At 39.6% G+C, this 13,710-nt stretch overlaps 1 protein-coding gene across 3 annotated transcripts in view; it reads right to left on the reverse strand.

Moving 5' to 3' along the window:
- Positions 1-2,267: 2,267 nt before the first annotated feature.
- ERICH2 (glutamate rich 2) overlaps positions 2,268-13,710 on the reverse strand; it is a 30,079-nt gene continuing 18,636 nt past the window's right edge. For all 3 annotated transcript variants that reach the window (XM_014063768.2, XM_014063767.2, XM_014063769.2), the window contains 4 exons: positions 9,235-9,425; positions 8,346-8,403; positions 5,126-5,197; positions 2,268-2,480 (listed from right to left, as the gene is read on the reverse strand). In XM_014063768.2, the coding sequence (XP_013919243.2) occupies positions 2,347-2,480; positions 5,126-5,197; positions 8,346-8,403; positions 9,235-9,425 (455 nt within the window). In that variant the 3' untranslated portion in view covers positions 2,268-2,346. The remainder of the gene's footprint in view (positions 2,481-5,125; positions 5,198-8,345; positions 8,404-9,234; positions 9,426-13,710) is intronic.

The following is a 13,710-nucleotide window of genomic DNA, read 5'->3' on the forward strand; positions in this document are numbered from 1 at the left end:
ATTGACAAGTGCAGCATCTTAGCCACTGAGCCACTGCGTCCCTGTTAAAATGCAGTATTGCAGGCTAATTCTGCTGATTTCTAGCAGTTCGATTCTCAGCGGCTCAAGGTTGACTCAGCCTTTCCTCCTTCCGAGGTTGGTAAAATGAGAACCCAGATTGTTGGAGGGCAATATGCTGACTCTGTAAACTGCTTAGAGAGGGCTGTAAAGCACTATAGGGCAGTATATAAGGACCTGGTTCACAGATCTTAAATTCCTTCCAAATAAATAAGGAGAAACATATACTGGTATATCAAGGCTTTAAAAATGTGTTTGACTAGTAAACCCTATGAATTCTGGAAGAGAGAGGTGGGATTGGAAAATTCATCCACATATAACCTCAAGATTGCAGTGTATTCATCATCGGAAAATCCCTGGAGATAGTTTCACTCTACCAACATGGCTGATAATTGGTGCCTCTTCGAGATGCTGCGTTACTCCTATGCAGACACACTACAAAGCCTGAACCCAGTTAAAGGTGCTCACTGCACCATTCCCCGTTTTGCACAAAGTAGGCTAAAATTATGTGCAGGATGCATACTCCTACCTTTATGGTTAAGTCATTAGCAGGCCATTTAAAAAAATGCTGCAATGGTACATTAACATAATTCTCTTCTATGGAAGGGCTATTATTATAAAACAACTTGGCATCTGGAATTGATTCAAGTTTCTTCTTTATCAAGAGTTTAGTAAAGGGAATCAAATCCTTTCAAATACATATTTTAGAGTTCCGCATTTTTAAAAGATTTTATTAATTTGTTTGAGGATATGCTGTGAACTCCCCAGAGCATTTGGGGTCAAGTGGCATAAAATAAGTATGAATGTTCTACAAGATTAGACATACTCTTATCTCTCTGGGTCAATTGGTGGCTTGAGACTTCTTCCTTTGCCTTTTAGCACTTAGAAACATTCCAGAAGGTCAGAGTTCAGCATTCTAACCCAGAGTTTTTTCATAGATTTTCAGCTGCAATTACTGCTGCTAAGCAAGAGATATAACATCTAATTGTAACTGGAACTAAAACATAATTGGAGCTGAAGAACAGATTAAGGGCAGACCTACTTTAGAATTCCTGAACTAATTTCAGAAGTGAAGTAGAAGCAATATTAGTGTGTGTGTCTGTTTGTGTGTGTCTGTGTAGAAGTATCTAGGTACAGCAAAAATATCATGATTATATTGGTAATTGAAATGTAGATAATCTATATATATATAAAAGGCAAGTACCACTCACTCATCATGAAATCTCCAGAACCGTAAAGCCTACAAACTTGAAACTCGGCACATATGTTCCTCTTGGCTTCTAGGTGATTGCTAAGAAAGGATTTTTCGAAATGACCATTGGATCATCAGAATTTCGTATACAGTAATTAACACACTCTGATGCTAAGGAGTTCTACTCCCCCTCCCCACCTGAAAAGAACTCTATTCCAACTGCCAGTTTCCTCGCATTGTTACCTCAGTTCAAACTGGCAGACGTTCCACTCCTTCACTCAAGAGCGGTTCAGGGCTCCTTACAGTACTAAACATTGGTACCTCACCAAAATGTCTACGCCTTACAACTATGGAACTGCTTCCAGACTCAAGGCGGTGGGAGCGATATTCCCTTACGTGTTTCAAGCACCAAGCACCACTGACAACAGATTGTGAACCGTATAGCCCAATCACATAGTTTCCAGCACGGGTATCCAGCTACTAGTATTATATAGAACTGTCGAGAGGACACCCATATGAAGATGGGAAAGATAATCTGATAATCTCTTCAGCCTTCTTTAAAGTGTTATGCTGGATTTTAGCTTACATCATTCACATCTGATATAACTAAAGATCAGCCTGGCTGGGTATTAAGGGGATTGTAGTCCCATTCATCTAGAGGCACTAGTTTGGCAAATTTGGTTTCTAGGCACAATATCGGGCAGGGTCTGGAAAGAGATGTATGATACATTCTCTTCTTCTGCTTTTAGTAGAAATCTTTAATGAGACTCAAAAATCACAATAGTAATTTCTGTAATCAGTCTGTAACTCTCTTGAAACCTCTTGTATTGTACTCTCTAAACAATCAGAGGATACATATAAGTCCTGCCTTTAATGCTTTGAGTGAAGACTGACACAGCAGTAGTTGAAGCAGTCAACCTTAAATGTTAGGTTTCTAGAAACTACATTTATCTCACAAATTGTACACCATGTAAGAAGCTATACACAAGTCACACATTTGTATTGCACAATAAATAACTGAATTAATAGACTATTGATTTTAATGTATTTTGCAGAAATAAAGAAAAAAGAAACTCATTGATGGCACTTCCAAATGTCTAGGAATCTTGAGAATCTTCAGAACTTGTTTCAGTTTCAGTCTCACTGCCTTCTGAACTGTTGGTCTCTTCTTCAGTCTCATCACTGCTCTCTTCCTCAGTTTCCTCATCTTCTTTGCCAGCACTTTGACTTTCTAACATAGAAATGTAAAAGACACAAGCTTAAAAGCAGTCATTCTTCTAAATGTTCAGTATGTATGTGGCCTGTTTATTTGCTGGCCACCTGTTCCCCATTAGATGACTAGGTCTTAAGAGAAAATCTAATAGAAACAAAAATTTCTACTTATCTCCTTTCAAAAATTAGAATTTAGCGTCATAAAATGTAATAAACAAATCAGAGATGTGAACAACCAACAGCTTGAATTACATGCTGAAAAGATGTACCGTATTTTTCAGAGTATAAGACGCACCTTTGCCCCCCCTAAAAGAGGGTGAAAATTTGGGTGCGTCTTATACACTGAATGTAGACCCACCCACCCACCGTTCTCTATCCTTTGACCTCTGCCTCCCAGGAATTTATCTCCTTGCAGCAAATGGGGAAAATGGGGCTTGGGAAGGTTGCAATAGGATGTAACAATCCCTGCAGCCTTAAACAGCTGATGATCAGGAGGCTCTCAAACTGAAAGTGAAACTTGCTGTTTGCTTCAGAGGCAAATTGCTGGAAGGCAGAAGCAGATTTTTTTTTCTTGTGCTAATCAGGCTGTTTGCTGCAAGAAGGTAAGTCAATAACTATAAATGCCTATAGCAGTGGTTCTCAACTTTCCCAATGCCGCGACCCTTTAATACAGTTCCTCATGTTGTGGTGACCCCAACCATAAAATTATATTCGTTGCTACTTCAAAACTGTAATTTTGCTACTGTTATGAGTTGTAATGTAAATATCTGATATGCAGGATGTATTTTCATTATTACAAATTGAACATAATTAAAGCATAGTGATTAATCTGCCAATCTTGGTGTGGGAGAAGATCAGCCAGGTTGGGATTTTCCAGGATAAAACGACTTCCCTGCCTGCCTCCAGCGGCAGTTCGTGGTTTACACGAGTTTCACTTTATTAAGTTAACTTTTTTTACATTCCGTTCCCCCAACCCACCCAGTTTCTTTCTTTCTTTCTCTTTTCTTTCTTTCTTTCTTTCTTTCTTTCTTTCTTTCTTTCTTTCTTTCTTTCTTTCTTCTTTCTTTCCCTTTCTTTCTTAAAAATCGTTACAACCAGGCGTGGGAGTGCGTAGCGGTTAATTTGTGCGAGCAATCGATTTAACACAGATTAAGAAGTTGCCCTTTAAATGGGATTTTAAATGGAGGCTTAAGCTACATCGAACTGTGCTTCCATCCTGAGTGGAATTCCTTGGGATGGAAGGAATGGGTGGGCGCGGCCTGTCCTCCCCTCTGGCCTCTTCTGCCAGCCCTTCCCAGAGGCCAAAAAGCCTCCAAACTCAGTTTAGCCCGCAGGACAGGATCGGCGGTGGGGGCGGCAAAGGCAGCGTTCAGGCCCAAGGCAGCTTGAATCCCAGCATGTGCCTGCCTGGCTGAGAGCTCGTCCCACCGGCTGAAGCAGGTGGTCCGACTGCCCCGCTGGTCTCCTGTTCTCCGGGTGCCTTCGAGCCCCTGTGCAGGCGGCTGGGCTGAAGCAGCACCGCCGACTGCACTCGCTTTGGACGTCCGTCAGAGCCGAGGCTGATCCACCACCCAGAAGAACCCTCTCCCCCTTCAGTGCCTTGGCCTTTCCCTGGCATGGAGACCATCGTGGCGGCGTCTAGGTTGCACCCGCAACTGGGAGGAGGCTGCTTTGCCACCCAGCATTCTTCATGCACCTGCCACTTCAGGATGTGCTCCTGAGCATGAGTGATGCCAGTGAAGGTGGATGGTTTTAGGTGACCCCTGTGAAAGGGTCGTTCGACCCCCAAAGGGGTCGCAACCCACAGGTTGAGAACCGCTGGCCTATAGAATGTTCAAATTTTTAGAAAGACTACTTTATTATTGATCTAGACAGCTTAACAAAATGAAGAAGCTTTTTAAAATAAATGCTTGATCTGAAGAGGCCCAGTGCTATTGTCTGTTAAATAGCAGAGAATAACTATACTTCCAGAAAGCACATCAATTTTAACAGCTTCTGGACAAGTATAGTCTGAAATGTAATACTACAAACAGTGTATATTGTCTGTACTGTTTGCTGTTTGTTGTTTGTTGCAAGGAGGCAAATTGCTGGGAGGCAGAGGTAGACTTCCCCCCTTATTTTCCTCCCCAAAAGCTAGGTGCGTCTTATACTTTGGAGTGTCTTATACTCTGAAAAATATGGTATATTAGGTAAATTTCCAAATGCTGTAAAGCAGATTTAAAAAATGCCGAGGATGCAGGAAGGAAGGGATCTGTTCCTCTGGTGGGTGCTATTCCATCACCCTTTAGGCACATTCAAATGCAACCCATTATAATCTATTTTGAAATTAATTCTTTAACAGAATGTACACTTTCTTTGATGTAAATTACCATATTTTTCAGAGTATAAGACGCTCCGGAATATAAGATGCCCATTAGTTTTTGTGAACATTAAATGTTCAGTGTAGCAAGAACAATAGTAGCATTATAAGAAAGAAACAAATGTGCTTTTAATTAGTATTGTTTCAGAAATTTGATTTATTATTCATCAGCTTTCTTCGTAGTGCAAATTATTTTACAAATGTTTATACTCTTCCATAACAAGTAACTGGGTGCAATCCTTTAAAATATTAAGTTCATCAATGCTTGTTAAATAGTTTGTAGTATTTCCAATGATCATACTCACCCAGAAGCAGTTTTTTCTCAATAAGTGGAAGAAACTGTTTAGCTTCAGGATTGCTTGGTTCATATATCAGAACTGGAGTTTGACAAGGGAGAAGGAATTAGTATTTCTGGGGTGAAAGAAAATACAAATACTTCTTCCCAACCCTAATCCAAACCATCGTCATCTATTTCATGAGTGAAAAAATATTCTCTATGCAGTCTATTTAGGTGATTACCTGCTGAAAACAGAGGTGTATGTGTATGCGTGTGTGCATGAGAGGCGCTCTCCCCCCATTTTTCCATGCTTTTTTCGCCCTCCCCAGGCTCCAGAGGCTTTACAGGAGCCTGGGGAGGGCAAAAACAACCTTCCCCGCCCCCCAGAGCCCCTACAGAGGCTTCAGAGACCTTCAGGAGGCTTCCTTGAAGCCTCCGGAGGACTAAAAAGGTCCCTACGAGCAAACCGGAAGTGATTTCCGGTTTGCTCGTAGGGCAGTTTTTAGTCCTCTGGAGACTTCAGGGAAGCCTCCTGAAGGTCCCTGAAGCCTCTGGAGGGCTTAAACCAACCCTACAAGCAAACCGGAAGTCCATTCCCGAATTTCCTGTTTGCCCATAGGGCTGGTTTTTTGCGCTCCAGAGGCTTCAGGGAAGCTCCTGAAGCCTCCGGAGGGTCTCTGGGGAAGGGGGGCTCTTTTCACCCTCTCCAGGCTTTTATAAAGGCTCTGGAGCCTGGGGAGGGTGAAAAATGGCTTTAAAAAAGGCTGAACTCAGCTGGCCAGCGCTTATGTACGAGCTGGCCAGCTGACAGGGCAATGCCTCATGTGCCCTGACAAATGGCTCCACGTGCCACCTGTGGTACGCATGCCATAGGTTCGCCATCCCGGGGTCATGAAGACTAAGGCCACAATAATGCCATTCAAGAAAGAAGATGATACTTTTCAATTGTGCCTGCTTTCTTGTCTTTTTTACTTAATTTTTTGACAACAAACCTCCCTCCTCTTCTCTCTCCAGGGGAAGTAACTGCTGCCATTGTAAGAAATTTGCGGGCTCTTTGATTAATGCGATTTAGTCATTTCCCGTCATGCCTCCCTTTTGGTTTCAAGTTGCTGTATGTGTTAATATAGACTTAGGAAAAATACAGTAATTAAAGAATTAAATGTATTGATTATAGAGCCTTTTACAAATAACTCTACTGGTAGCTCTTTATAAGAGGCTGGTACCTGGCAATAAGAATTATTTTATGTGGAAATTGATATATTTAAAATATTTATATAGTCACCCCATCTGGGCAGCTCTCAATCAGTATGTTCTTATGTAAATTGAAAGAAATGTATATACTTAATTTTAGGGCATGGATTCATATATTAATGAATGAAAAATTAATGCATTTCTGAAATATTTATATTATAAAAAGTTGCACAACATGCTTCTATATGGCCAAGATTTAGTAATATTTAAATATTGGATTTTAATTTTAAGACATAGATTCAAGATATTAATGAAAAATATATGGCCAAGATTCAGTAATACTTAAATATTGGATTTTTTAAATTGATATTTTACTGACAATTTTCTTTTTTCCTTCTTTTTTCTCTCTATTTAGTTTTTTTAAATAACTGTAATGGATGTAGTTTCTCTAATTACCATCCCTAATATTTTCTTCCATTGTTTGTTTCTTATGCTTCACAGTATAAAAAATAATTAAAAATACAAGACAAAAACCAGAAATTGCTCCTTTTCTACAGACACATATAGACTTTATACAGCTATACATTTCTGATGAGTATAAATACAATCCTTTGTATTTATGTACTTGAGTACAGTGAGTACATATACAGTAACTCCTGCTTTCTTATGGAATCTGTTTTATAAAATTATATTTCTCAAGATTGGGGTTTTAAAGAATCCTCAAATCTGAGTTATGTTTAGGAAAAAAGATGTACCAAGGTTTCTACCTCAGATCCAGCTGTACACCAACCTGAAAAGAGGTTGGGTGAAATCTAGTGAGCATCAAACCACTTTTCTGGATGAAACCAGAAATCAGTAAAATGGCACCTAAAGATGAGCTGCCGAGAGAATGCCTGAGGCAGCAACAAACATGAGAGGAAGATCAAGCAGAGGAAATACCAAGACAAGACATGATCCCGCATGAGTTGTACCATTGACAGACATCTGAGGTAGCTGACACTGGGAAATTTTACTGATGGCTGGAAAGGGCTGGATTAAAAGACAGTATGAGGCACTGAACATAGCAGCAGAAGACTAAGCCCCAAACCAAAGAAGCAGGGGTCTACCACGTTAGACAGGTTCTGAGGTACAGGTTATGCAAAAAACATAGTCTGAGACAGTCCAAAACATAGTGAGAGTGTAACATGCAAGCAGGAACAGCACACACTGAATAGCACAACCAAGTAGCTTGCATTGTCTATGGGCTAGATCAGGGGTCATTAACCTGTGGCTCTGGAGCAGCACGTGGCTCTTTCATCCCTCTGCTGTGGCTCCCTGTCACCGGTTGGCTCCACAATTGATAGGATTTTCGGTTAGGACAAATAGAGGAAAAAGGGACACTGCACTAGGAGGAGACTCTATGGTGGGAGAACCGGACTTCCAGTTGGCTTCAGAATTGAATGGGGGGCTTCCGGTTAGGATCTTTGTGGCTCTTTGAGTGTTTAATGTTGCTGACCCCTGGGCTAGATCCTCCCAAGTCCAGATGAGAGATTCCACCAAAGGCCATGGCTAAATCCTGTGGGACTTCTAGATCCAGGCAGACATGCAGGTATTGGCCAATCAACCAGACATCATGATAGTAGACAAGGACCAGAAAATAGTGGTGGTGTGATAGATGTTAGCAGTGCCAAGTGACACTAACATCAGGCAGAAATATGAGAAGCTGGAGTTTGAAGAAGGAACTAGAGAGAACGTGGGAATTAAAGGCCAAAGTGCCTCAGTGGCTGAAGGAGCATTTAGGTCTGTGATTCTTAAAATGGGAGAGCAGCTTCAACAGATCCCATGAGCTCTCTGCCCTGAACAGTCTAATGCTGGGAACAGCTAAGATGCCGCACAGAAGTCTCAAACTCCTAGGTCACTGGTTGAGCACCTGAGATTGAGGAAGACATATATGCCACTCAATGGGGCGAAAAGGATTTCTTTAAAAATATGGTACTTAATCTCGCAAAAAAATGGACAAAATAAAAATAATGAACACTATAAACAACAATACACTACTGACACAATGATGTACTTACTCATTTGACAAAGCTTCTTTGCAAGAATGAATTTCCGTTCCATTATTGCTTTCAGAAACTAGGAAAGATATTTTAAAATATACAAATTGAAAAAAAATGCTAAGCTTATTTGAGAATGTAATAAGTTTTATTGCGTTTTAATTAACTTCGTTTGTTTTAAATTTTATTTATGGCCATTCCTGAGACTGAAGCAGTGGAAGCCATGAGCATATCTTAAATAAATAAAACCACAAATAAAATATTGCATCACAGACTATACTACCGTTGTTACTAATCAACAATGGTAATATATAGTCCCTCTATGCATTATCTTATGCTGGTCATTCTTAGTATAAGTATAATTTTAAAGAACTTTGGATGAACAAAATGACATAATTTAAAAACTAAAGTGATACCGAAAGATTGAAGATATTGTGCTACTGCATACATCTTCTAGAGTCAGAAGTATTTAAACTACAATGTCCATATATGTTATAGCCCTCGTATTCTCTGAAAGAATTAAAAGCAAAGCGAGGATGCATCCTTTAGGGTAGAAGATAGCCTCAGAATGATATCACACCCCCTATCTGCATTAGAGTGGACATGTTACACTTTTATTGCAGGCAGCGTATATGAATATTGTTGAGATGAAAAATATTGTTTTGTTTTTTGTGCAAAACAAAACTATTTTTCCCATATGTCTCCCATAACTGTATTTATACCTATGTTTTTTATATAGGGTAGATTCTTATTATTTTCACTATCTTTGTAACAATGGGATTTTTACCTATATGTGGGAAAATAAACCCTATTTTAAGAAATAGCAATTCTATTGAGAAATATGTTTACCCCCTTTGTTTGAAAAACAAATTCTATTTCAGTGCTGCTTCAGTTTAGTATATTCTTGTACCTCTCCCATCAATTGTAGTGGTGCAATTCTCTTTTGAGTTTCATTGCCTGTTTGACCAGTGTTGTTTTCGTCATCTGAACTATCTGGTGGCTTTTCATCATTTTTTTTGTCCACACTGTCCTTTTGTGGTTCAGTACAGACTTCATTGTTGACAGTCTTTTCATCAATCTTGGAATTTTTCATTTTTTCATCTAAACAAAATTCAAACTTCCATCAAAAGGATTAAGCGAGGCCTTTGGAATTCTATAGAAACCCTTTACAAATGTTAACACAAACAAAATCGCAATGTGATTGGTCCATATTGTTGATATTTGTCATTAAATTGCCCTCTTTTATAATATTGAAATATATGTAAGTCAAATGATTTTAAGCGCCTGTACAATAAAATGAATGGCTAGCACTGGATTATTGATCCAATAAAATACATCAGATATCACAGATATCAATAAATAGCATATTCCTCTGTATTTGTTCTACCTTCTAAGGGGTGGAAGCATGAGAATTATCCTGTCCTGTCTAATAACAACCATGGACTTCATACATAGGTTTGGATTCATATTTTTTTCACATCCAATTGATGTGTAGTCAGTACACATCCAATTGTAGTCAGTAAAAGTTCTCTTTAAAAGAAAATTAAGACAGCCAAGTATTTTAAATGTTGAAAGCATATTTCAAGTGAGACAAGACTGATGCAATTAAGCTATTATCTTAGAAAAAGATATCTAAAAAAATTAATATGGTTGGTGGAGATAAAAATTCTCTCCCCCAACAACAGAACAATGAACATGATTGCCAATACAGACAATTTAAAAATCTTTCAATTTAAAGAATTCTGTGCCCCAGAATCTGATGCTAAGGGCTTAGCTCTAAAATGAGAATGAGATTAATTCATAAAAGCAGGTCTACTGATGGAATCTCCTTCAAAAATAGGATAGCATACAAAATAACAATATGTGGAGAGCATCACTGTGGAGAGATTACTAGTACCCTATTTGTAGGTTTCCCTGGAGAAAGCTGGCTTGCCACTGAGGGAACTGGAATGATGGAATTAAACTGAACTTGCCTCAGATGTAGGAGGACTTTCCCTTAAAAATGATCATGAGGCTCACTTACTAGAATGTTTATATTCCATTGCACTCTGCACTTACATAAGAATTGTCAATCCTCCCTGTGTTTAAAATTTATATCAACCTACCCTTCATTTAGTGAGAGGTTGACTGACGCTGACATCATGTGCAACCATGATATGAATTTAGCTCATAGAGAGGTAATGGGAAGAACTGGGAAGCTCTGTGAACATAGAGCAAATTAACTTCAGAAGTCAGAGTTAGAACTTTATAAAACTATGCAATATTTGACAATTTTTCTATGAATTGTTAATACTTAGACTAAAAGGATGTAATGATGTAGAAGTCGGTGACTTTTTTTGTTAGCTCACTCACGGACATGTTGATGTAATTTCTTCCCTCAGATGAAAGAAAGCATGTGACACCAAAAATGGCTGCTTCCACAATAGTCTTTTTACCTAAGCTCTTAAACTTAGCCAAGAAGGGTTTTGCTCCCCTTCACACACAAAAGAAATTCACACAGGAAATTCTATTCCTTCTTTTAAACTAAAGTTAAATCACATTTTCCTGCTGAATTCCACTCATCCAGATGCAGCTTGAATCAGTAGTGGGTTAGCAAAAGGATGGCAGCATATTCTTCACAGATGCTAAGCAGGCATTTATAAAGTTGGGGCAAGGAGACTATCCCAATTACACTTTCTTGGTAAAAGAAATTATAAAGGCTTGCAAGTCGATTCATTGATCATTTTTTATGGACTGAAGATTTAAACTTGATTAATTGGCAGCCTATACTACAAACCCACCACTTCATTGCCTTTTGGAGTAGGCTATGCTATGAAAATTTCAGAAAAAGAATAATAAAAAGCAAAAGAAATTTAAAGTGGGAGTTAAGAAGAAAAAGAAATGCATACAAATCTACTTTAACCCAAACCATTCAGTATAATACTTTTTGCATCCACTTGTTTTACCATTCATAGTTAAGTAATACGATCTCGTATCATTTATACTTCTCCTGACACACCCAGCATTCACGTCTATTTAAAAAGGGAGGCAGAAGCATTACATAAAGCCATTTTTGCTTCTACGATCTCGTATCATTTATACTTCTCCTGACACACCCAGCATTCACGTCTATTTAAAAAGGGAGGCAGAAGCATTACATAAAGCCATTTTTGCTTCTTTCAACAAACATTAATTCTTTCAACTCACCCATTGCTCTTCTATCATTGTTTGCATGTTTAAAAATACAACCATCTATTTCCTATCTAAACATTTTAATAAGGTCAAACAAATCAATTAGAATTAATTGCTCTTTATGTATGTGTAATTTGCAGTAATTCACTGTTTTATCTGTCAAACACAACTACCTTATGTTGTCTTGGGATTCTATACCATACAAGACATATACAAAAAGAGAAGGCCAAAGAACACAAGGTCAGAAGAAGATGGAAAGAAACATAGCAATAGCAATAGCGGTTAGACTTATATACCGCTTCATAGGGCTTTCGGTCCTCTCTAAGCGGTTTACAGAGTCAGCATATTGCCCCCAACAACAATCCGGGTCCTCATTTTACCCACCTCGGAAGGATGGAAGGCTGAGTCAACCCTGAGCCAGTGAGATTTGAACAGCCGAACTGCAGAACTGCAGTCAGCTGAAGTAGCCTGCAGTGCTGCATTTAACCACTGCGCCACCTTGGCTCGGCGCCACATGAAAGGCACACTATGACAGCATCAAATAATAATGCTTAAGTCCGCCAGAAATTGCAAGAATGTACCTTGTATCTCCTTCAACACGTGAAGTGGTAAAAGAGGAAATTAAGAAGAACAACAACACAACTACCTTGGTCTTTGGTAATTAATTTGAAATCTATAGTCTTCTTGGCATCATTCATTACAATCCATCTAACATTTGTTGGAAAATCATTTGGATTCTCAATAATATGACATCATCTGCATGAAAAAGGACGCATTCATGTCCCATCTAAAACACCTTAACCACCCAAAGGATATCACACTTTCTAGCCAATTCTCTACACAATGTTAAATCACTTAGTAGGTATTTCATCTATTCCAACTTCCATCATCTACAAGTTCTGCTGTGTTCAGCAAACAACCTTCCACTCCATTTTAATACAAAATAGTCCACAAGTCTATTCATATCACCATGCAGACTTTTTAAAAAAAATTTCTAACTCAGATACTGACACAACATCCAAGAGGCAGATGTCGTCATAGAAAAGACAATTCCTTCCCTATTCCCAGTGGAGGTTTGCCCTATCTTTTTAGAGTTAGACTATCTCACTTACATCATGTGGCTGTTTAGCTAATTCAACTTTGTGCTAAATCAGTAACCCATAGAATTAAAGCAATTTCAGTCCTGCCTGCTGAGCAATCTGCACAATTCTGCAGCTTGCTACCTACATGTTGAAACAAAACAGGAGAAAAGTGGTGGCAGAGTCAAAGCAGAAGGGGAGTATTCATATCCAAATGAAACAGCTGAAAAGCTCTGCTCTGTTGGCTCCCTCTGTTGTCACAATACTTGCAAGCAATTGGCAAACATAATGGCTGTTGCTGCTCCCATCAAAGTCATTCACTACACTAACCCTGATGTAGCCAAGGATGACTTAAGTCTGTCTCATCCAAGTCTGGAAACAAGACAAAGGCTACAGCATGAGAAATATGGAAGACAAAGTGATTGCCAGGTATGTTTCTACCATGGTGAAAGGGTGAAAGACTTAGGTATAGCATGTTGCAATGTACATTAAGATTTCTTTCATTTATATTGTTAAACTAACGAAGAAACTAGAAGCAAAGATTGCTTTTAGCTACCTGCATTTATTCAATTAATTAAGAAGTAATAGAGGGGTGTAGAGTGGGTGGGCTGGAGCAGTGATGTTCACCTGAGCTATGCCAGAGCCCTGGCCAGCAGCAGTATTCACTGGAGCTGATCCGCTGGACAACAGCCGGCTGGGTTCATGATCATCAGTGGCAGCAGCACACAGTTGATCAGCTGGGCGGAGGGGGGCTATGGGTGCCCCAGGGTAGAGGTAAGATTGTTGGCAGCAGCGATGCACAGCTGATTAGCTGGGAGATAGGGGACTGCAGTGTCCTGGGGCAGTGTCGCTTGGCCAATGACCAGATGTGGATGTCTGAGGGGTGGCACCCAGCCAGTGATAGGATGGGGCAACCTGAAATGACCACCACGGAGAGGGAATCACCCGGAATGAAGGAGGACAAAGAGTGAAGGAAGATGAGAAACAGCAAGGGGGGGGGCGAGAGAGAGGCAGGGAGGGAGAGAGACAGACAGACAGAGAGAGAGACAGAAACCAGCAGGCAAATGGGAAAGACAGTGACCAGAGCAGGCACCAGGAATAACAGCAGAGACAAGCTCATCCATGTGAGTGGGGAA

The sequence above is a fragment of the Thamnophis sirtalis genome, unplaced genomic scaffold (assembly GCF_051295495.1).
Source record: "Thamnophis sirtalis isolate CommonGarterSnake01/CBP01778 unplaced genomic scaffold, rThaSir2_p1.2 scaffold_1, whole genome shotgun sequence".
NCBI classification, from domain to species: Eukaryota; Metazoa; Chordata; class Lepidosauria; order Squamata; family Natricidae; genus Thamnophis; species Thamnophis sirtalis.